We start from the raw sequence: 26505 nt of genomic DNA, 5'->3' as shown, positions 1-26505 counted from the left end.
TGAATTTAATTTCTCATTGGGATTTAGTTTTCCTCTATCTCCCATAAAGAACTCCAGCAAATAGTTCTTATAGTTCTTGTTGGGTGGGCCCCTCTGAACTACAATACTCAGTTCATCACTGTTAAAAAAAACACTGGTTTGTTATAACAAATATTTGTTATTGCTAAATTTCAAACACAATATTGGAATATGGAAATAACTGATAACAGCTGGTTATGTATAAATTATCACAAATTGCATATGAATCGGCCAATGCAAGTTATTTCTCCTCTATTCATTCAATGAGATTCACAGAGTCAAATACGAAGGCAAACATAATTAAACAATTCCAACTTTCAAATTTGTCACTCGTAATCCACTACTGATATGCAACCTCAATATCCAGGAGCAAATGAATTACAAAGCTTCATGCCAACCATACAACTCTGAATTAACCAATTAATTTTTATGAGTAAGGCAATCAAAATTTAGAAGAACCTGATCATTCTCCAACTACGCTCACACTAGTAGCAGAGTAGCAGAGTCCTAAGCAAGGTCGCAACTTCTAATTATTTGAACACAAGCTGATAAATCAGATAACCGAACCTCGAAGGTGGATTGCAGACTGTATAGGCTGAACACTAGCTCTCAAATGCTAGCCGCAGGTCACCAACAGTATCAGACAGGCTTGCAGGTGCCTGGAGATAAACACAGTACCAGCAATGGCAAACGCAGTCCCTCAATTACACCCACAGTTGCCTGAATATTGAAACACACGGCCTGTTAATTAATTTGCAGGGCCTAAATGTTGATCGCAGGCCTATGGAAATTGACGCAGGCCTCAAATAGACACAATTTCTGCCACAGAATGGACGGCAACCTCCTAGAGCATGCACAGGCATCTTCAATGAAGGAAAATAAGACTTAAACTGCGGAGAAAAGCCATGCCTAGCAGCTAGTAAACTGGGTGATCCAATCCAACTCCATTCACCAAATTCTATGACAAACTTCTCATAATGACAGACCTCTTCAATACCCTGTTATTCCAGTATCTAAATTGCTCCAATGTCAACAGATTGAATGCCAGACAGAAGGTGCTTCAGATTTTGAGATAGGAATCATCAAATTTCCACAACTTCCCGCAAAACAGTACAATATTGATAACCTCCAGCAAAAATATATCTTTCAAACCACAGAAAGTACAGTAAAGGAAGATGCCAACCATTCTCCAGAAATTCAAATGCAGACCCTTCTACCTCAGCAAGGGCACTGAAAAACAACAAACTCAGAGACTCTTCACAAGAAACAAAAGAAAATAATCAATCAGATGATCAGATCCCTTTCTCATCAAATGGACTCATATTTATAACCCCCATAGGCAGAAAATTTCCCAAATGCAACTTCACTTAAGAAGCTTCACCAACACAACATCATTTTATAACATTATTACAATAAAGTTCTATTATAATAATGAAACTTTAATAAATAATTAATAAATATGAACGAATGCAATTAAAAGCCCCAATCGGATGTAGGTGACGACCAACCAATGCCACCATCTACACTGCCAAATATGGCAATTGCCTAAATTTGACTTTCTAAAACTGTAAGGCCACAACTGAGACCCCCAAATCACCCTGTCAGCTCATGAAGGTCGCTATAATGAACTAACTCAATCCCTAAGATTGCTTGTCCCCAAGCAATCCCAGAGCAGAAATGTACACCATAGTCCACTTGGATCCCAAGGGTGATACTGTGCAATAGCTCTGACGCATACAACTAGTTCCTATAGCACCAGCACTCAAACAACGGATATCAATAACAGAATCATCTAAAAACTGATTGTAGGCATTGATGGAGGCAACAACCCACTGCAACTAAAACCAACTAAAATACCAACTCTATCAACACCAGAGTCCCCATCGAACTGAAACAAACACCCAACAACACTATGGAGTTGATAACAACCATAGATACCTGAATCACTACCAACTCCAACCTCTAATAAATTGTCTAGGATGTGACGATACAGCAAGTGGTCTAACTTGCAACTACCGATCCCATCTATAAAAGATGGTGCTAACCCATCCCATTGTGGATGGTATGAAACTAGAACCAACCCATACTGACGTAAAACCAAACCCTCTACCTGTGGGTCAAAAGAGAAGCTATGAGCACTCCTCACAGTGTAATGCCAATAAAAACTCCCAATCTTTGTCAAGGGCTCATCAGCATCAAACTGGGAATTAGGAGATGGCTCCAATCTCTAACTCCGAACAACTAGTTGAGCAAGATTCTGGGCAATCCTCTCAACAAACCCGACATCAAAATCCCTATTGGAAAGCATTGTAGCCAAGGTCAGTATGATCTTCCCACCAATCATCGTAAATCACGAGAGCCTCGAATGGTGTACCTCAAATACTCTGTATGAATCCTCCTGTAAATCCAAACTCTCAAATAAATACTCCATGAACAACTCAATGCAATAGAAATTATATGTGGAAGCATCATTCTGCTCCCTCGCGAGCCACACCTTATCCCTTTGAAAACATGGCACTGCCAACTATCCAATGCTACCAATTGTATGAGATGAAGAAATAGATTTACTTCCAGTAGAAGGAAAGAAATCATCATGAGAGCTCGTCTCCGTTGATGCCCTCACCTCCTTTGTAACTACTATACCCATATCTTGGACGAATGTGACTACCACATAATCACATCCCTCATCCTCAATCGTGGAAGCAAACTCACCACCACGCACCACAATATGCAGTTGAACTGGATTTGGGGCTGGTGTCCAACATACCTACTCCAACTCCTCAGTAACCTCAAATAAATGTGACTGTGACTCCTGGAGAGCCAAGTGACTATAAAGAAGAGAATCCACAATCACCTCAAGCTCATGAGTGAGCTCAACCACCTCCTCTTTCCCTGACAATGTCTCATAAAAGTGCTACCCCACTCCAAAAGATAATTCATGTCAACAACTAACTGCAAATAATTATGCTTCAAGATCCTGACAACCTCTCAAAGTATATGAACCTCTACTAGGGAAAGACTACTATCACTGTGATCATCTGATATTGCAGCACCCCAACCAAATGCGGCCAACATCTGAGAAATAGCATCATAACACTCAAGAGCTAAAGAGATGCCACCATCACTCACCTTCAGCTGACTGGCCACATGATGCCTCTGTAACCCCAAACTCCTATGCAAGCTCTTTGTCTCGCTAACTACACTATGATAGAAAATTGAATCAAAATTGCTCACCACATCATCGCTCACCACATGTGTGTTATCGTCCTCGCACAAATCTGCAATCAAGATACAACTACTCGGCACCTCAACCAACGCCTCCTCTAAAGCAGTGGAAGCCCGCGCAATATCACATTTCTTCCCCCTCAACAGAAAGTCCCAGTAAATCCTAATCATGGGACCCATCCAAAACCTCCTCAGGGACAACACCAAACAACTAGCAAGGAACACCAAAGCTGCTGCAGCTCATAGCATCATCAAAGAAATCATTAGAGGTGTCCATACTATGACATCTCCTAATACAACCTCAATTGTTGTCACCTGACTCTACACACATGACTTTATGTCAGGTTGTGAATCAACAACATTGGAGCATAAACCCACATGCATTGACTCCATTGTAACACACATATCACTAAAATCGTAGCTAGATAGCCCCAAGCTCTCGTCTGTCCCACCCAAGAAAAGGTGTTGCCTCCTACTCTGAAGCAACACTACAACAACTATCATATAAATCAGTGCTCACACTCTCTACATAGTCTCTTATAACAACTACCCCCTCAAAAGAGTCTAAACACTCAATGGTAATAATTGCATCATCTGACTCCACACCCTCTGCAACAACTCTATATTTCTGAACTAGTTAAAACTTAGTGTTGCTATCCACCAATAGCACTGACAAATCCACATGTCGTTGTGAAATAAGTTCATCATCAACATTGCGGATAGGACTAATGGATGTTGTAACACAGGTACATCTACATCATGAGCACCTATTGGGGAAACTCAAGCCTCTTTCCCTGCATCCTCAGAGTCAGTCTACTAAATGCAGAAACCATATAGCTCGCTGCCCTATCAACTGTTACTGGATCCGATAGTCTCTCCACCGATCCCTTCTAATGAAACTTAAGTCTCTCCATATTTTCCCTCAAAGGATTTATTTTCTCACTATTTTCCACACTACTCTCTTGGATCCCATAAATACTAGGCCCCCTGTGTTTATCCATAGCTAGAAAATGCAAGAGTGTTGGTCACTCCAATCAAAAACAGCAGATCTAAAATAATATATATTTTTCTACCGCATAGGATGGCAAGAAACCACTCTAATACCACTGTAAAAACCCCCACCAATTCACTATACCAAATATTTGTTTTTGCTAAATTTCAAATACAATATTGGAATATGGAAATAACTGACCACAGCTGGTTATTCATAAATTATCACAAATTGCATATAAATTTGGCAATCCAAGTTATTTCTCCTTTATTCATTCAATGAAATTTGCAAAGTCATATATGAAGGTTGTATGGGTGAAAATAGGCCCTCAGAGTTGGATTGCATGTTGTATAGGCTGAACACTAGCCCTCAAATGTTAGTTGCAGGTCACCAATGGTAATCAGAGATGCTCCAGGTTGCAACACAGGTGCCTGGAGATGACAAGAGGACCAGCAATAGAAAATGCAGTCCCTCAATTAACCCCATAGGTACCTGAATATTGAAACGCAGGGCATGTTAATTAAATTGCAGGGCCTAAATGTTGATTGCAAGCCTATAGAAATTGATGCAGGCATAGACACAATCTCTGCCACAGAATGGACAACAAACTCCTAGAGCACGCACAAGTGTCTTCAATGCAGGAAAAGAAGACTTAAATTGCAGAGAAAAGCCAAGCCCAGCAGCTGGTAAATTGGGCACTCCAATCCAACTTCAGTCACCAAATTCTATAAAAAAATTGCACATAGTAACAGCTCTATTTGATAGCCTTTTATTCTAGAATCTAAATCACTCCAACATCAACAAATTGAATGCCAGACAGATGTGAAACGGTGCTCCAGATTTTGAGATGGGAATCACCAAATTCCTCCACAACTTCTTCCCACATACCAGCAGAATACTGATAACCTCCAGCAAACATATATATCTTCTGAACCACAAAAAGTACAGCAAAGGAAGATGCCAACCAATCTCCCGAAATGCAAATGCAAACCTTTCTAACTTAGCAAGGGCATAGAAAAACAACAAACTCAAGAACTCTTTCATAGGCAACAAAAGAAATAGTCAATCAGATAATCGGATCCCTTTCTCATCAAATGGGCTCATATTTATAACCCCCATAGGCACAAAGTTTCCAAATGCAACTTCACTTATGAAGCTTCACCAACACAACATTATTTTATAACATTACTCTAATAAAGTGCTATTATAATAGTAAAACTTAAATAAATAATTAATAAATATGAACCCATGCAATTAAAAGCCCCATCTGATGCAGGAGATGACCAATGGCCAGCACCACCATTTGCATTTCCAAATATGGCAACTGCCTGAATTTGACTTACTAAAAATAGTAAGCCTGCAACTAAGACCCCCAAATCACCCTGTCAACTCGTGAGGGTCGCTATAATGAATTGACTCAATCCATTGCGTGAGCTCACCAAAAATGGGGACACTACAATCTCAAAAAAGTTGTTAAAGATTAGAAAGAGTATGCATAGTGACAGTTAATTTTGCCAGATTCAGCCAAAAAAAAATGTTTATTTTTACTCCAGCTTCAGTTAGGTTGAGCAAGAATTATTGTCAGTTTTTGCTATCAAGAAAATGATTTCTATCATGTGTTGTTAATGCTTTCTCTCTCTTGTGATGGTGGCCACTTGTTTCCATTCTTTTGCCAAGTTTTGATAGACATATGAAAAACATCTATTCTAGTTTTTCTCTATGTCACGAGCCCTAATTAATGTATATACAAATATTTTCTAATGTGTATATATACTTAATGTAAATGTCATCTTAAACATGTACCATCAATATAAATTGATATGCAATTAATACTATTGTTAGAAATATTCATAATTAATCAATTGATAATAATCTATATAATATGATTGATCAATCTAATTAATTAACAATATATTATTAATCAATGCATATAATAATGAATACTACTAAGCAATGTATAATTAATACTGACATTAATAATATTAATATTATCACTAATCAATATGTATTAATGTTAAGTGTATCGATAATAAAATATGTATTAGTAATAATACGATCAAGAAAGCAACCGATCATTACAAATTATACATTACAGCAATAACAAATCTATGAGCCATAGAAAACTAAACTAATATTAAACCCATCGATTTGAAATGAGGGTCTGAAATGATGACGAAGGGGATCGTATCCAGTCAAATCCATATAAATATTAGTTGGAATAAGATATTAGCCGCACAGAACAGAGAGAAATAAAAAGAAAGGAAAAAAGATAAAAAGAAATTAATCAAATTCCTTGCAAACCAATTTCCATGCATATATAAGGTCAAGACAAAGTTAATAAAAGGCGAGTTTAGAAGGGGGATAAAAGAGGTGTTAAAAAGTATATTACACAACACCGAAAGCAAGAAGTTGAATAAGGTGAGTCCCTTTTAGTAAGTTGAAAATGCAGTAATAAATTGTCCATGGATAAGTCTCATTACATTTGTATATTAAATGAAATATATGTCAAAAGTTTAGCAATTTTGAGACATATTAATAAACTATACTTGGGTAATGTTGATATAGAGGAATTAGGTAAATAGAGGAATTGATACAGAAGAACTAGGCAATATGATCTAAAGCAATGTGTGTGTGTGCATGCGCGCGCGCGATAGTTATATATATGTGTATCTACAATTATAAGTCCCATTATGTAGGGTCATGTCTCAGGAATATATACATGGTATTGATATTCTATATATTACATATATATATACACACACATATGTGTATGTATATAGAATACAACCTATTAAATATAAGGAATGTTTATGTATTCATAATTAGATTTATATGTATAAAAATTATGCGAATGTATATATTTTGATATGCAAAGGATTTAGAGTGTTTATAGGCTAACCCCTTTATTCTCTCACTATATCCCACGGAGTTGATAGATGGTGTTGTGTAGAGAAAGCAGAGTAAGACCAGAGAATGTATTGGTGTCAAGCACCTTATGACAAGTAAATCCATGCTCTCCTTAGGGTGATTTTAGGAGGGAAGTAAGGAATCAAGGTCTAAACATTTCAATTACTAAATGCATTATAAATTATATCCAATACTTAAATTATATTAATTGGGTTGCATGGTAATGAGCTCTCACATGCAGATGCTAATAATGAACAAGCTTAATTCAACTATTAAATAAAAGTTCACAAATATATTGTATTCATTTACTTGTTTCACTCGAAGAAAACCTACAGAAAGAGTAGCATTACCATTTTGTTGAGTTCTTCGGGACTTGGTAGCCAAATAGCTTGGAAGACCATGGAGAATACAAATTTAATTTTGTGCCATAAGCTCATCTTTTGCCATGTCCTTCGCAATGTAATCTGAATCATTGTAACATTCCAAAATATCTATAACGGTCTTGCCAATTGAAAATATAATCTAGAATACATGTTTTTTTGTTAGGAACAGTGGCACAAACAAAAGACTAAAGTATCAATATCTGTTGAATATTAGAGGTCAAAGCTTAATGAAATATTCTAAGCAATAAAATAACTCCAACACAAATTCGATGCAATATATAAAAAGTCTTCAACAGACAAATCAAAAATAAATAAAAATATTATCATAGTCAAATGCTATCAATGAGAAATGTTGAAGTATGCTGCTCAAAATGACAATTTAAGACATTTCAGAAAGAACTTGCCTGGACAGGACGGTCGCCCAATACAACCTTGGCACCATATGTCATTGCTTCTTCAAATGCAGTTCGAAACTCAGCACCGGGGAAGACTTCAAGCTTCTCGGCAACCTGCAAAAGCTCCTTACTAACATCAGGAATATAAAAAGTGATTCAAAGAAGATGAACAAAGCATAAATGTGATGCCATGTGGAATTGGAAAATAGGAGCACAAAAAGAACTTTTGGGAAATCATACCTTTGCAAGAAACCAGCTGTAAATAACTCCTAAAGCATTCACATTTTTGTTCCTCCACGTATCAATCATGTCACTCAAGCTGGGTACCTGTATGAAAATGTAAATATATTATTGATACAAAAAACGTTTGCTCATTTCTGATGAAATGCGTTCTGCTTCAGATACTTACAAAGAACCAGAAAGATGGCAGGAAATGGATAGAAAACATGAACATAATGGAATATAAATGTAATGAGCACAAACATATTATTCTTCAATACAAATTAAATCAAAAGTTGATGTTCAATGATGCTGCAGTTATCAACAGAACATCTTGCCTGAGTTTTAGTTGAAGACTAACAACCAGAAGGCATATGTTGTTTAAGGGAAAGATAAGGGTACTAAGAACACTGTTGTTTCAAGTTCAACATCCCAAGCTACACCAATATATTCCTTTCTAAAAAAGCAATCAATTGCAGTAAAGGAAGAAAAAGGATTCACAATCCAAAAGAATTCATAACCTTAGCATGGCAGCAAAGTGCACCACTTTTACAAATCCATTAGAGATAAGACTTATTCACTTGTCTTTGAGGTCTACCATATTCTAGAAGATTTTGTTGATTTTCAATTCACAGAATGAAAGTTCCTTATATATTGAAAAGAAGAAAAATTTAAATTGGACCTTATAAAGTTAGAAATCATGTATTTGGTCGTTATGGTGATGACCATTTCATTAAAACAGCTTTGCATTTTTGTTGTAATCATTAAGAGTTTGTAGTTCCACAGTTTGCATACTTTAGGTTAGTGTTTTTTTTATCTGGTATTAAATTCTAGATAATACTTTGTATGTGTCTGTCTGACATTTCAATTTGTATTTCTAGACTCACCATTTGGACATGAAGATTGTGGGGATAATCTAAAGATGTCATTGACACAAATTAAGCATTAGTCAGTCATAGGGATAACTTTAAGAAACCCCCCTTTGAAAAAATGTATAAAATCGTGGCGAATCCAACATTATTTTAGGAGCAAAAATTTAATTTCAATTGGCAAATTTTTTTTCCAAAATTGGAAAAATTTTAATTTTATTGGTGATTTTTTTCCCGTCGTATGATAATTTTGTAAAACCGTGGTGAAACTTTTATTATTTCAGAAAATCGTGACCAAAAGTAAAAATATATAGAAACCATAGATTTGTATCATCCAAGATACGATAACCCTATTTAATGACCATTAGATGATCCTAAATCAACGGTCTAAATCCCATTCAGGCCAAAAAGTTAAAGTACAACAAGTTTCAGAGAAAGTTTCCGAAATAATGACAATTGTCCACAATATAATCTATTTCAGGCCAAAGATTAGAAGGATAAAAATTTCCTAAGAAAGTCTCCGGAATAGAGACACTTGTCAAATATATGTACTTTACCTATAACCCGACTTAAAGTTTTACCGTAGGTTGGCGAATGTGACTATCAATTGAGACATGCCTTGGAAATTGTGGGCGAAAAAATTTAATTTACCATGTGGAAAAATTAGATTCTATTGGCGAATTCATCGTCAAAATAAACATGATTATGTATCATTATTGGCGATTGGTCTGAGCATGTGACCTAGTTTTCATAAATTGCAGGCGATGTTGCCACCCAAAAAGTGCCAAAAAATTTGCCAAATTCAAGGTCCCCAATGAGTGAGATTAGTCATTTGGCAAATATTCATAAACCCTGGTCAGTCAAATACTAATTAATCTTGTTTTCATACTAAATTTCTTGAAGATCAAATTGTTTGAATAACTAACTATTTAGTTATTTACTTAATGTGGATGTTGAGATTCGATAAAGGAAGATGAGTTTAGGACTTGAATTCTCAATCAATATAGGAGATGAAGTTGAGATGTGTCCTTTTTTATAGGCAACCAAAAAATCAGCAGAGTTGCATTTCTATTGTATTGCACTCTTCTAGGCAAGATTGCATTATGATCCCTATAACAAAATTAGTGTGGTAGCAGGTTGGAAATATCAACACAAAGTGCACCTCCCAGATTTATGGGCCAATCTTGCAGATGAGAATGAAATCAAAAAGAGAATATATTCCAGATTGGGACTCAATATGATAAAAGTGTACAAGATCATTCAGGTACCTGACAAGTGGAAGAGGATATGAACATGATCCAGTCTGAATATGACGCAGAAAGGGAAAAGTTTGTCTAGCCTTATGATTGGTCCAGGAAAGGAGTGTCGAAATTCACAAAATGGTAGGGTGAGCATCTAAATCAGCAGACTAAGGGTACCTAAAGATAGCTTAACTTATAAATTGATGGTTCATCAGCCATTACAGGAGGATAGAACAAGGCAGCCCTCAGGATTGAGAGTTGAAAAGGAAGAAATTTCACTAGAGAGTGCTCAATGAGATAAGGGAAAGAGTGTTTCTTTGGAAGTACAACTAAGATGTAAGCCTAGCCTTCACACTGAAGAACCCCAACAAAGAGGAAAAGGTCAAAGACTACTCTATCACCCAATCAGATTCCAAGTTTGCAAGAGATTGACCCTTTCAAGTTTTCAACAGAGGAGAGGTAAAAACAAGCAGAAGGATAGAACAGGAAGATCAAATGAATAGGTCGGTGCAGGACAGAAAAAGCATCAATACTTATCATGAGTTTGCCCAAGGAAGAGACAAAGTACAAGATGTTGTCGTTGAGGAAAGCCTTAGGGCCATTTTAGACAAAGAAATGATGGATATATAATTTCCTAAGGCAACAACAAAAAAGTTTTGTCATTGAGGATGAGATTAATGAAAGACCATACAAGGACAAGGGCAATTATCAGTCCATTATTCTCATCGTGTTGTTCCAGATTGGTTAAGGAAAATGCTACAAAGAAGTCAAGACAAAGAAATTGAGCTGACATTCAAGTTGCAAGAAATTCTTAACTGGGCCAATAGAACAGAAGAGCAAGGCCAGGCCAAGAGGTTTGCACAGTTCACCAGAGGAGAATCTGGATCTAGGAGCTTATAGTTTGCAGTAACCATAGTCGACAAAGCAAAAGATCGAATTACTACAGATGACTATAATAAGTTGGATGTGGGAGATGCCTCTCAAGTACAGCTTATTAAAGAATTTGAGGATTCTTCGCAAGTGATGAAGGAAAAGATGGGGAAGTAAAAAGGGAAATACCAGAAACTGAAAAGAGAGAACAAGGCTCACTATGAATATTTGAACGGCTTATCCCATCTAGTGAGGGAAGAAAGCCAAGCCTTTGTTTTTCCTACAGTTCTTCTAGCTGAGTCAGTAAAAGGTATTGAAAATATCAAGCAGATTTCTCAAAATATAGAAGCTTAGATAGAAGGCATTCAAAGAGAGGCATACAAATTTGTTGATGACTTGGTGCTATACGAAAGAGCATTGACCATCCTTTCTAGGATACATATCATAGACAGTCATGGGATGATGAACATGTTTATTAGGAAGAAGTAATCTCACACCTACAAGCTTTAATGAAGACCCTTTGGCAGATGTTGCCCGACAGTGGAGTGGTCAGAAAAGAATTGTATTATTTTGCTTGCTATAGCGCAGTAATCATGGCAAAGGAAATGTTTGATCATTTCAATGTGGAATCCACTCAATTGAAGAAGGTTGTCAAAAATATTCAGCAGGGAATTTCTGACACACTTACAATATTGTTATCGTTAAGAATGGCAGAGAATGATAGTTAGTGGCTATGTTACCCCAGGTTTCCAGGACTGGGGGACGTGGGGACGAGGAAACGGGTTTCCAAGACGGATTTTTTATTCTCAGAGTAGGGGACGGCAAGGGACGGTAGTGGGAACAACTATATAAAAAGTAGGGAAAATTTAAAATATACAGGGAAATTTTAAATATTCATATAAAAACATGGATAATGCATGCTTATATAAATTATAGAACCTTAACATATAATGTTTGTGTTAAATTATTTAACTTTACAGTTCACATGAGAGTGGAAACCAAACAAATTATCAAAACTGAAACATTAATTTTATGGGACACCCAAAGGAAAGGTTTCCAGAAGTTTCCAAGTTTCTGGGACGGGGGGACGTGGGGATAGAGTCAATTTTTGTCAAAAACGCGTCCTCGGGTAACATAGGTTAGTGGACAACTTAAGAAGCAAATTGGAGTCCTTTTGGTTGATTTAATTCACAAAGGATAACTGTGAGAACATTTTCATTTTCTCAAATGTCATCCACAGGTAGGACTCATAATTAGATTGGGAGAGCAATTTGAGCAAATCTAAGCGAGAGATGACAAATCTGGAGTTCAAGCTCGAATTGGCGCAAAGTATCAACATAGATGAGTTGGAGACCGTGTTGATTAGATTTTGAGCATTTAAGGAGCAAAATCAAACATAGGATATTCTTGGAAAAGGTGCATTTAATGCATAATAGGCATTCATGTCACCCCTCTACTACTAAATGGACATAGTGAGCATTTATTTCCAATTAAGAAGGTGGTTTTCTTTCTAATTGGTCTATGTCAGCCCATGAATTAAATGCAAATTCTCTCTTCTTGCTCTAACCCTAATTAGGGCTAAGGTGGCACAATTTGGGTCTTTGAATTTATTTCAATTTGGGTCATTCATTGCAAGACCTATATAAAGGCCTCATCTCTCAAATGTAAAGGACAGAATTTGGAGATCTTTGCTATGAGCTACTTAGATAATAAAGTTATCATTGAAATTTTATCTCTTGACGTGTCTTAGTACTTGCATGTTCTCTTTGTTCCCTCGCCTAGATTAGATTTGTTAGATTAAGTGTTTTGATTTCAATGGAGAATGTAATGATGCCTAATGAATTCTATGGCTCATACTATTGATAATTTGTCAATTGTAAGTTGTGTAAAGTTAGTCTGAGCCTTCCCTCTTATGGATGCTTAACTTCTATACTATATGTGCATTGTTCATTTTGATGGTGCCCATTGTGTTATGAAAATCCTTTGCATAACCCACTAAAAATTGCACCAATTCTTGTAGAGTTGTAGTTGATCTTGGAAAATTTTGGAATGTCCATCAAAGCATCTACTCATAACATTGCACTTAGGAGTAGAATAGAAATTTAAACCCTCATCTCTTTAGATTCTACCTATTCAAGAAAACCAAAAACAAAAGGTACTCTCATCATTATATCATCTAACAACCCTCATATCTAGCATCACTTGAAGTCAACTTGAGGTATATAACATAAGGCCCCTCGTGATAACAACATACTGTTGGTGTAAAGATAAAATTAAAAAGCTTGATTAATTCAATTCAATTCAAATCAGATGACATTCATTGAACAAAAATACCTTTAAATGGGCAACATACAACCATCCGAACAATTTAGTAATAACCACTTGATAATTATAAAGCAAGAGCTAAACTCACTAAAAGAATTTTCACTATTGTAATACGCCAACAGCCCCCTCACCCCACCACCCCTTCCTTATTACTACAATTTGAACAAGAGCGGAACATTGCAAGGGCTTTGAACCCAACCCTTCTAAAAGACTTAAATGAAGCATCTTCACCAATCGTCCTGGCTCACTCAAGAAACAAAAAACTAACTACATTTGTGGATATCTTCATTTTCTTGCTTATCCAAGAGGTACTAAACTGACTACATTAGTGTATCTCCTAACTGGAGAACCTAATTTGTACCACATAGGTGTTCCCACCTCCCATGCACAATGAGACACAATTCCTTTGAAATCCACATCTCTGAGTGTGTCTAGTGCCTCCTCTAGTGTTACACATGAGACGTCTTTCCTCTTGAAATAGTCACTTGATTGGAAACCTCAAAGTGGTCGGTCTAATTCTACAGCAAGAGTAAACACAATGGAAACAAGTATACAAAGAGAACCAAGCTTTTAACAATATTGTTGCTTCACATCTGAATCATCATTTGAACTTCCTTCAGCTTCATTATACTTGTGCAAGTCTGCAATGTTGAATGTAGGTGATATATCCATATCCTTGGGTCCATACTCTACTTCATAAGCATTCCTGGAATCAAATTTCTTTATCTTAAAAGGTCTAAACTTCCTCATCTTCAATTTTTTATAAGTCCCAACTAGAAATCTACCTTTCTTCAAACAAACCATAACCTCATCTCCTACTAAGAATTCCTTATGTCTCCTAGTCTTATTTGCTTTCTCCTTATACATTTGATTCATACTTTCAAAATGATGTTTAATCTCCTCATGTAATTCACAAATTCCTCTGCTTCAACACTCCTTTTATTCTCTTGCTTAAAATCTCTTACCTCTGAAAATTGCTTAAGACTCATACCATTAAATTAGTAAATACTTCAAATTGTGTCTTTCTTGTACTCCTATTTATCAAACAATTATATGCAAACTTTGCTTGTGCTAAAACCAAAACCCAATTACCAAGCTTATCTCCAATCAAACACCTCAACAAATTTTGTAAACTAGTGTTCACCACCTTCGTTTGTCCATCGCTTTGTGGATGAAAAGTAGAACTAAACTTCAAATCAGTATTAAAACCCCTCCAAAATGTTCTCCAGGAATAACCTACAAACTTGCTATCTTTGTCTGAAACTATACTCCTCGATAACCCATGCAACCTTACAATCTCCCTAAAGAATAAGTCAACTACATTGACTGCATCTACTGTGACATTTTAGAGAATCTATCCACCACCAGAAATATAGAATCATAACCTCTTTGTGTCTTCAGTAATCCTAAAACAAATCCATGCTAATATCCACCCAAGATCTACTAGGTATAGGAAAGGTGTATACAAACCCACGTTCTGACTAGTACCCCTAGCAACTTGACAAATTCAGCAACTTCAAACAAATTTCCTAACATCCATATAAACTTGTGGCCAATAATACCTCTCACTCACCAGACTTACCATCTTGTCAATACCAAAGTGTTCGAAAAGTTCTCCACTATGTTTCTCCTTAATCAAATTATCCCGCATTGATCCTCTAGGTATGCATAACTAAACTTTTCTAAACAACATATCACCCTAAAGAAAATAAATCCAACCACTTGCTTCAGTCAACTAGTGCCAGTTCCTTACAAGCTTCCTATGCTTCTATAAAATCAAGATATGTCTCTATAAGTTCTTCAATTCATCAAACCCAAGAATTTCTATCCTCATTTCTGTTAGCAAGTTTCTTCCTTCTACTTAATGGATCTGCTACTCTATTTGACTATTCACTTCTACGCTTCAACACAAAAGCATAACTCTACAAGAGCTCAACCCATTTCATGTACCTTTGATTTATTTTTCTTTGACTATTCAAATACTACAATGCTTTATGATCAGTATACGACACAAATTCCTTAGGCAACAAGCAATGTCTTCACTTCTTCAAAGCTTGAACTATGTGATAGAACTATTGATCATAAGCCAAATATTTCCTCTTCGCATCATTCAACTTTAACACTGTAAACAGCAATAGGCCTACCTTCCTAACACAACTCCAATTGCATTCACACTTACATCACAATCTACTTGAAATACCTTGCTGAAAGCCGATAAGGCCAATACAAGTTGTTCAAAAACTTTATGTTTTATTCATTCAAAACTCCAGTCAGCTCCATATGTCTATCTGAAACCCTTTCGATCACCTCTCATACTTTATATCATATGATTACAAACTAAATTGAAATTCTTGATAAGCTTCCGATAAAAACTAGCCAATCCACGTAATGATCCAACTTCCCCAACAATCTCTAGTGTAAACATTCCAAAATTGCTTTAACCTTTCACGATCCATTTTAAAACCTTCAATTGAAATCTCAAACCCCAAATACACTATCTCTTCATGAAATAACATTTCTTGATATTGATCAACAACTTTTCTTTATTCAAAGTCTACAACGCTTGCCTTAGGTGCAACAAATGTTCTTCCTTACTCTAATTGAAAATCAGAATATCATCCAAATACACAATCACAAATTTACCCAAGAATTTCTTCAATACCTCATTCATCAATCCCATGAAAGTACTAGATGCATTATTTAAACCAAAATGCATAACCAACCATTCACACAGGCCCTCATTAGTCTTAACTAAGGTCTTTCATTCATCTCCTTCTCTAATTCTGATATGATGATAACTACTCTTCAAATCAATCTTGGTAAAATACTTTGCTCCACTCAAACAATCCATTATGTCAACCAACCTAGACAAAGAAAATATATCCCTTACTCCGATCTTATTGATAGCTTTAGAATCAGTACACATTCTCCATTCTTCTTAGGTGCTAATACCGCAAGTACTGCTCAAGGACTCAACCTTTCTCTAATCAAGCCCTTCCTCAACAATTCTTGAACTTCTTTATTCAATTCCTCATTCTTTGCACGTGTCTTCCAATAAGGTGTTTTGTTTGGTAAGCTTGCTCCCCGAACTAGATCCATACAAAAATTGATACTTCTAAAAAGGGGTAACTCATTCGCTACACTATTTGAAATGATGCCTTCAAATTTTATCAGTAGTTCCATGATCTCCTTAGGCTGTTCATCTGGTTTTTTTTTAATCAGGTTTCTTTGAAAGCAAAGCATAACACATACTCTATTTCATCGTACCATTCAATAATTTCCTTCCTTCAACCAAGCAAATCCTTACTGTGGTGCAATTTTCAGTCTTTGGATCTCCTACCAAAGTTAACAATATTTGCTTCATCGCATTTGCTACTATGGTATAATTATTCAATCATACTGCCAAGGTCTACCCAACAAGATATGACAACAATCCATCAGCATAATATCACAAAGAATTTCATCATGATAATATCCAATCTTAAATTTCACTACACATTATTTACTTGTACCTTATGAATCCCTTGTCCATACAATCTAATAAGACTATAGGTGCTTCATCCTTGGTGATTACAACCTAGTAACCACTTCCTCGAATGCTAAGTCATCTGAACTCCCACTATTAATAATGACTTTGCAACATTTTCGTAGAACTTTACATTTGGTCTTGAACAAGCTTTTCTTCAACACCGATCCTTGATTAGGTTCCTCATTATACAGCCCTCTCATTGTATCACCTAATTTAGTAGTGTAGTATTGAATACTAATACTAACAAAAGCATATACAAAACTAAAGCAATTAACACTTATGATAGGACAGGATTATCACCAAAAGGAAGGCAAACCAAGAATGGTAAGCTCCTTGGGTGTAACCTATGATGAGTAGATATGTCCCCAATGGATAGGGGATGTATGCTCACAGTGTGCTCAAGCTTCCAATGGGTGGGGTTTTTTACTAAGAGTGTAGATGGGTGAAGGTTTCAACAATGGAGGTGTGGATGTATTTCAGCATGGTGATAGTGTAAAATGGTTGTGATGTAGTGGTCAATGGGGCATTATAAGTTTGCATAAAAGTTGATGATGGATTGTGAGAGGGAAGGGCTTTATTTATAGGCTAAGGGGTAGTGAAATGGAGGGTCAGAATACAAGGGTGGAAGAATGATGAGGGAGGGCTAAGATTTTTTGGAAGGGAAGCACATGGATTGTGCTTGTTCAAGGCTCTAGCCTTGTGACAAGTGTCACAAGAGGATTGGGTGGTCACAAGAGAGGGTAAAAAGGAGTAATGAGGGAGGGTGAGTGTGTAAGAAGGATGTAAGAGGAATTAATGACATGAAAGAGCCATTAATGCTCTCGGATAGGGATGGAAAAGGACAAGGGAGACTTCTTGACTTTGGCTTGGGTTAGCAAATCTTAACCCTTGCTTAAAGTTGTGCACATGTTTAGGAGGGGGATTAGACTTAGTTTAGAAAGGGAGTTAGGGGACGAGTGGCTTAGCTTTGATGGGATGGGTTAGTTAGAAGACTAAGTGAGGTTAGTATGGGTGAATGGGTTGGATTAGGGGTAAAGATAAAATTTAGGGATGTTTTAGGGGTTTGGATAATTTATTTAATAAATAAGGAATGTGGGATTAAATTAAATAGATTTGGAGATTTATTTAATTTAATAGAGGAATAGGGATTTAATTGATAAATTGATTTTGGGTTATCATTTGATTTTATCAATTGGACTATAGCTAATTTAATTAATTAATTAACTACGAGATGGCGATTAATTAATTAAATAATAAATATTTAATCAGTAATGTCCTAGGAGATGACTAAATACAATTACCTAGTGATGTAATCAGATTTAGGTGTCTACATTTTGCCCTTCTTTGACATAGTGTTGGAATAACATTATTTCAAAAAAGTTTGAATATAAACGACGTGAAGAAGACTTTTTAAAGCAACATGGTTGCTCCTGTTTTGAGTAGAAGAGGAGAGAATGGACTGTGTGATGCCCCCTCAAGAAAGTAGCGGGGAAAAAAAACAAGGCTTGGTGACTTCTTGAAAAGTTGCAGTACGCCAAGGGGAGCAGGAGGACAGAGAAGGATTAAAAGAGCGTGAATAAGAGAATTAAAGGGCAAAAAGAAATAATGTCGGAGGAAAAGGAGGTCGCGGGAGGAGTCATAGAGCAAGATAGGGCACCGCAGGGGGCCTATAAGTGGCTTGAGGGGGGCTAGAAATGGTTATTTGCTCTCATACGGATGGTGAGATATTGCTTCTTAAAGCTCTAATTTGGACGATACAAATGGTTGTGCTTGGACGACCAGAGCATCGAGCAGATGTGGTGTGGTGGGAACAAGTGCAACGAACACCAGATCGTTCGGTAGGGTCAAAAAACCAATCTTTAACATTTTATTTTGTCGTATGTTTAGCATTCCCACGTCATAGGAAACACAATCCTGCGGACACAAGTTCGACGAGATCAACGAGATAGCAATCCCGCAAAAAACGGCTAAAGGGGATGGGTGAAAAAGGGTGTAGAAACACTTTTCGCAAAATCGCGAATTTGTCCAAGAAGATTTTGCAGGATTGCGAATCTAGTAGCAAGAAAGTGATCCCACCTACGAAAATGCGCTCTAGGTGGCAAAAACGCTATTTCACTACACCGAGTAGGATCAATGCGGGAACGGGATAGGGGTTGACCGCTAGGGTAAAGGCTAAGAGCAATCCCGCGATAAGCAAGGTCGGCGGGATCGCCTGGTTTCAGCTCGCACGGGAATGGGCCTGCGAAAACGAGGGCTAGGGTTTGGGGGGTCAAATTTTCAAAGAGTGATCCCATGATAACTTGTTTCGGTGGGATTGCGAGTTGCGAGTGTTGCGAGAACACGATGGCGAGAATGTGGGAAAAAAGGGAAAAGGAGAAAGGTGCGTAAACAAAAGAGGGATTACAGTAGAGGGATGGGAGGTGGGGGGGTTAGAAGTTAGGTGATGTAAACATGAAAAGGAAGACTGACATGCTGACGGTTTGTGTGCAGTGGTCTCTAGATGCTCTAGTGTCATGCGAGCGACGAGCGGCCGTACTATGCGCCAAAGAACAACTTACACCGGCTGACTGGGTGAGGATTGATGGCATTGGCCTGGGGTATCTGGCGAGATTGCTCCATACACGGACTTACATGGCAATGGTGACTGGCTTGTGCAAGCGATGGCATAGTGAGATAGGCACATTTCACTTGTCGACAGGAGGATGTCTATAGGATTTTCAGATTACCAATACAAGGGATGCCAGTGATGGCAACGAGAGAGATGACAAGAGAGGCAGCGGTGCAGCGACTGGTGGGACCAAGAGTAGCATACCGAATCCAGAGTGGACACTTCCCATTAGATGAGCACTTGGACCGGGCAGCTGCGAAGAGGCGGATATACTTCTATGTATGCGGGCTAGTATCGAGGTACATTACCCCAAATACAGGTAGGACAAGAGTCACCTTGGCTTTGATATCGACCATCATGTGGATAGTGGATGTTGGAGTCCCTACGGCCTTAGGGTCTTTGATGTTGGCAAAGTTGTACCGAGATCTACACCAAATAGTCTATCAGGGGGCAAGACAGCAGGGGAGGAGCATGGGGTTTCCGACATTGTTATAGATGTGGGCGTGGGAGCATATCATGGCATTCAGGCCGATTGGACGAAGAGATAGGCAAGCATAGGAGCCAATAGCATATAGCTGAGGGGAGCCACTAACATATCACCATACCGAGGATGTGGACTACTGGCGAGTCCAGATAGATGAGATCCCAGTGGTGTCATGAAGACCATACATGGGTCTCGGGCCATGGGCAGAAGAGAGACAGCACCTGCCATACACCATATCACCATGCTTCATTTTTGGGCAACGGGAGTACATCACAGAGTAGTATTGGCTGGATAGGGCCTTATGACAGTTTGGATGGGTATAGGTGGATCCACGAGAGCCGAACTAGTATCAGCGGGTTACATGCGAGCCAATGACGATGTTCGGGCCAACACTCCGTAGAGATGGACTGCTATAGGTATGGCGAGACTTAGTGCCACAAGAGACGAATTGGTTTGGCGAAGTAGCAGATGTGAGCTCCACACAGGAGTATCGAGATTGGTTTCAGCAACCGACACCAATAGGCCGAGCACAGGTGACGAGAACCGCAGTGGTGGCAGGAGAGATAGCTCGGGCAACTAGACAGCGCAGATATGTAGCCAAGGACTATGACAACAGGCAGAGGCGGTGGCACAAGAGGAGGGGTCGGTTAGGCAAAGGCGAAGGGGTGTGAGGGAGGTGAGACAGGAGGAGAGGGGGGGAGAGCCGAAGAGGGGAGAGGAGAGGCCAGCAATGGAGAGGAGACCGCAAGTGGAGGGTAAGCAGAGGCCATAGGGGCCAATAGGTGGAGGAGGGATTGGTGGGGGGAGTGGTGGAGGTGGCTTGTTGTTGGGGGGAGGGGATGATGGATTGGCAAGCCGATACGCATCCCTACAGCAGACACACGAGGCGACCCGCTAGTTGCTATGAGACACTCAGCAAGAGAGAGATCAGTTCAAGATAGAGCGAGATCAATTGCGTCATGAGTGCGATGTGATGCAGGGACAAGCGGACAGAGCAGGGATAGAGGTGGGGACATTGCGGGTGGAGGGCAAGCGGTTGGAGGGGAGGTTAGAGGTGGTGACTACGAAGAGGCAAATGTTACAGGCGTCGATGGACACTGTCCAGGAGGAGAGGGATAGGTTGGTGGTGGTGGTGGTGACTCTGAGAGCACAGATGGCGGTAGGGGGAGGTATGGATGAGCTGAAGAAGATGTGGGGGGAGGTGGAGGAGTTGAGGGAGAAAGCAGGGTTTTACCGGGGGAGATATCATATAGCGGTTCCAGCTGATCAGATTAAGCATTACAGATGGCACGGTCAAGAACAGTTGGGACCCATACAGGCATGCAAGGAGAGGGAGAGAGTGGTTGGAGCAGTGGAGGCTCGCAAAGGACAGGTGGGTCTCAGCACACAGGGCAAAGCCAGAGGCGAGACAGGGGGATTAGTGGGAGGAGGGATGAGGCAGAGGGCTCGAGTACAAGAGGAGGACAAATGAGGCTGCCACCTCCACTAGCAGCAGTGCCAGGGGCAAAGAGGGACACCTACGAGTCCCATGATGAGGAGGCCACAGATGAGGGAGATCAGTGATATGATGCTTTTGACATAGTATTGTTGGATATATCGTTGGATGTATTTGTGCAAGCATCAACCCGATCTGTTGATATGGTTATTTGTATGATATGGATACTAGATATCTGGACTATGATGGCCTTTGGTATTTTTGCAGGAATGGGTGATTTATTCTTTTATTCTTTGTGGATGAGATATAGATATATAGATTGGATCATTCTTTGGGATGGAATATGGATGTATGGACTTATGATTTCATGAGTTTGTTTACGATATGGATGATTATATATGATTAGATGTAGATGAGAGACTGATGTGTTTGTATGCAGCATGTGATGCTTTTATGAGAGAGATGATGTTGTTGACAGTTTGTGATGTAGGATATGATGTTTATGATGAGTTTGTTTTGACAGTGCTGATATATTTGTAATGCAGGATATGATGTGCTTTATGATGAAATTTTGAAAAATTGTGTTTATGATGATGTTTATGATAACTAAAAATAATTCAGAACAAACTTTAAAAGAGAAATGGATGCAATGCGTTTGGACTTTTGGAAAAGATAAATTGAAATGAATGTGTCTAATAATAATAATAATAACATGACCTAAGAGATGAAATGTGAATGTATGATAAAAAATGGGATAAAGACAGATGCAAATTTATGATGATGATAATGCTAAAAAGAAACTTTAAACTATGATAAAAGATGATAAAATGAACATAAACTATGATAATGACTTATGATTAAATGAACACAAACTATGACAAAATGAACTTGAGTTTTATGATGATGGAGCATAATTAAAATGAACACCAACTGGGATGGTAAAATACTAAAATGCGGTGTATAATAATAATAATAAAAACATGACCTAAGAGATGAAATGTGAATGTATGATAAAAAATAGGATAAAGACGGATGCAAATTTATGATGATGATAATGCCAAAAAGAAACTTTAAACTATGATAAAAGATGATAAAATAAGCATAAACTATGATAATGACTTATGATTAAATGAACACAAGCTATGTTAAAATGAACATGAGTTTTATGATGATGGAGCATAATTAAAATGAACGCCAACTGGGATGGTAAAATACTAAAATGCGATAAGTGAACTCAAAGCTATGATGAGAACATATGATTAAAAAAAAAACAAAAAGATTGGGCGGATAAAACATGATTAATGCACCTAATATGTGATGAATGAAGTGAATCGATGATGGTGAAAGATGATAAGATAAATCCTAACAATGATAATGGGCATGATAAATGAACACAACCTATGATGAGACAATATGGTAAGTAAATTTAACACTTATGATAGTGGACATCACAAAGAAATAGAAGCTATGAGGATAAAAAGTAGGATGTAGGAAAAATTATGATGCTGGGATATGATAAACAAACTCAATCTATGATGATGAAAAATGATAAAGGCTGATCTTGAAAAATATGAGAAACGGATTTTAAAGAGTATGATGATGGAAAATGATTTGAAAAGAACTCAAGCTATGATGATAAGATATAGGATAGATGAATTTAAGTCTAGGATGTTGAACTGTGATAAAGAACGTAATTGATGATGATGAAACCTTAGCCTAGGGATTTAGGATTTGTAAGAGTATGATAATGAAGATGAACTCAAAGTTCGAGGATAAGGAAATTGAATCAAAAGATTCTGACGATGGAAGGATCCAAAGGGGGAGAAAGATGGATGATGTAAAGAAAGAATGCAGCCGAGGCAAGTGATAAAGAAAAAATAGAAGGGAGTTAAGGGGGTGTAGGGATGATAAGTGATTACAATATGAAAGGTAAGTAGAGCGATAGGAAAAATGATGTGGGGTGTAAGAGGATGGTGCAACATATCATTGATCGGTAGGACCTTGGTCGAGGGGAAGGAACAATATGCACAACTTTAAACAGAACATGTGTAGAAGACTAAGGGGAATGGGGTTGAGTAGGAGATCGGGATGATGGGGAAAGGTTAGAACATGGGGGATAAGAGTTTTGAGGGAGGGGGGGTAGAGAGGATAGGTGTGATGTAGGAAAAGAACGTGTAGGAGGGGGCGGGTACGGATGTGTGTGAGGGTGATATGAACAAGTAATTCTTCGTATGGGAGAAAATGGCGAGAGTGGGGATGTACTGGAAGCTTGAGAGTGGGGTACTTCGTAAAGAAGTACCACCATGTAGTGCGAGCACTTTATTTGATATAGGAATATTAGGGATATGCCCAGGTTACTAGGAACGTCAAGGCCTTTTCTCCAATATTACATAGGACTAACTCAAACAAGCACGCAAGGATTACCCTAGCATCACACATGAGTCCCAGAGAAATCAGCGTGAAAACGATGCTGGGTGATCCACAAGCAAACGGTATTGCCCAACTGCATCATGTGATCATAAAGGAAAACATGTTTGGAATATGCAAGGGTGATATCCAATTGACTCAAAAGCAGAAAAAGACCTTGGTCAAAACCATGCTTTCAAGTTGCCCTAGTCAAAGCACACCATGCTATAGAAGACCATGGCGACCGTGAGGAGGGGACAACTAAATCACATGGAAACAACCCATTTGAACTACGGTACAAGGATGGGATAGATATGTGAACTACGGTAGAATACAGGATCTAGGTACAGTTTTCAAACCGATGAATGCTGAAAGGAAATGTCGCGAGGTGTTTGGAGTGCGAAGGTGAAACTCTTGAGAACACCTTGGAAAATCGGAAGATGGGCGATGAAGTGTCAAGGAGTGATGGGGGAGATGTATGTCATTGATGGATAATGAATAGGATAAGTATACCTAGTGCCTAATTGCTAGGCTTTCACCAGGGTACCTATCCAAGGCGCTTGAATTGCCAAGTTTTCACCATTGGACACTAATTTTTCTTTACCTGATTTTTTTTGCAAGATACACTGAGGATTTTTAGGTATAAAATTTCTTGAGGTGAATGATGTTGGTGGGATCATTCAAGACTTCACCCTGAAGTGTGGATAGCTGATAGGCCCCTGAGCCAAAAGATGTTGTGACCACGTAAGGACCAAGCCATGTGTGCTCAAACTTGCCTTTCTTTTCTCAATCAGCTTGAACCTTCATATTTTCTTTGAGGACCATGTCTCCTTGAAATTGGCATGGATGGACCTTCCTATTGAAGTTGTGCTTGAGGCGATTCTACTAGACCATGAGGTGGTCATAGACCTGTTGCCTTTTTTCATCAAGTAAATTGAGCTAAGTAAGTCTAGCCACTCTATATTCCTCATCTGATATCTGGCCCCATAAAGAAATGTGCAGGGATGGGAGTTCAACCTCAATAGGTAATACTGCTTCAGTAACATTAACCAAGGAGTATGGGGTTGTGCCTATGGATGTATGGAACGAGGTATGGTAGGCCCATAGGGCGGGGTTGATTTGCAAATGCCAATCACGGCTGGAATCATTGACAACTTTCTTTAGGATTCTGAGTAGGATTTTATTAGTGGCCTCCATCTGACCATTACCTTGTGGGAAGTATGGGCTAGAAAAATAATGATGGATATGAAGGGAAGTGAACAATTCTTCCACATTGAGATTTTCAAAATTACCTCCATGGTAAGTAAAAATGGTAGTCGGGATGCCGAAGTGATATATTATATGATATAGGATAAATTTGGACACTTGAACTCCTGTGGCAGTGACAAGGGGGACTGCTTCTATGCACTTAGTGAAATAATCGGTGGCGGTGATTATCCACTTGTGTCCTTCTGAAGAGAGAGGTGTTATAACACCAACAAGATCAAACCCCCAACACGCAAATGGCCATGGTGGCACAATAGGTTGCAAATCTTCAACTAGGGCTCGAATTAGATTAGCATGTTGTTGGCAAGGTAGGCACTGTTTCAAAAAGTCACATGCATCACGCTCTAGAGTAGGCCAATAATATCCAGCCCAAGGGATTTGCTTGGCTAGAACTATTCCGCTCATGTGAGCACCACAAAGTCTGGCGTGTACCTCTTTGAGAGCCTTTGCAGCCTCGTTTTGGTCTAAACATTGAGAAAGAGTATCATGATAGCCACAACGATATAGGGTTTGAGCTATGATAGTATAGCGGGATGCTCTACGAATAAGGTTTTGGCGTTGGGTTTGTGTGAAACAAGGAGATATGATACCATTTAGTAGGTAAGCGTGAATTTTATGGTGCCAAGGGGATTGGGGACCAACCAAGACGCATACCCGTGTTGATTCATCGTTCTCGTGCACAGGCTCATGTAGCTGTTCAACTAAGAAATCATACTGTGTAGCCTCTCGCGGGATCTCCAAAAGTGAACCAATAGTGGCCATCGCATCCATTGCCTTGTTTTGCAATCTAGGTATCTATATGAACTGAATTTGAGTAAAATGTTCCTTTAATTGGTCTACCAACTCCTTGTAGGGCTGCAGCTTGTCATCCTTGGTTTGATATTCATCCAAAGCCCGCTTGATAATAAGCTGTGAATTGCCATAGACCTATAGCTCTATGATATTCTATTCAACTACTATTTTGAGCCCTGCAATAAGGGCCTCATACTCTGAGATATTGTTGGTACACTAGAATTGTGTGAGACCAAGAGTATGCCGACTCCGGAGCCATGGGATGTGTGAGACCCATTAAAGTATAACTTCTAGTGTGGTTGTGCATCTACTAAGCAAAGGTGTTCATTCGGGAATTCCATAATGAGAGGGTGACCCGCAACCAAAGGTGCATCTACCAAGTGATCTGCTATAGCCTGGCCTTTGATAGCGTTTCGGTCAACATATTGGATGTCAAATTCGCTGAGAAGCATGACCCATTTAGCCAGACACCCTGTGAGCACTACGTGTAACAACATATACTTTAATGGATCAATTTTGGATATGAGTTGCACAGTGTGGCT

At 38.5% G+C, this 26505-nt stretch overlaps 1 protein-coding gene across 1 annotated transcript in view; it reads right to left on the bottom strand.

Moving 5' to 3' along the window:
* The window catches only part of LOC149561758 (uncharacterized), a 207479-nt gene that overhangs the window by 105145 nt on the left and 75829 nt on the right, over positions 1 to 26505 (bottom strand). The window contains exons 4-6 of the mRNA XM_089825305.1: positions 8160 to 8246; positions 7929 to 8033; positions 7492 to 7605 (exon numbers count right to left, since the gene is read on the bottom strand). Coding sequence (XP_089681431.1) covers positions 7492 to 7605; positions 7929 to 8033; positions 8160 to 8246 — 306 coding nt within the window. The remainder of the gene's footprint in view (positions 1 to 7491; positions 7606 to 7928; positions 8034 to 8159; positions 8247 to 26505) is intronic.

This window comes from Cupressus sempervirens, chromosome 4 (genome assembly GCF_028749045.1).
Source record: "Cupressus sempervirens isolate cs-2001-9-10 chromosome 4, ASM2874904v1, whole genome shotgun sequence".
NCBI lineage: Eukaryota > Viridiplantae > Streptophyta > Pinopsida > Cupressales > Cupressaceae > Cupressus > Cupressus sempervirens.
Note: the sequence above shows the minus strand (reverse complement) of the source record. Positions and strands in the feature narration are given on the sequence as shown.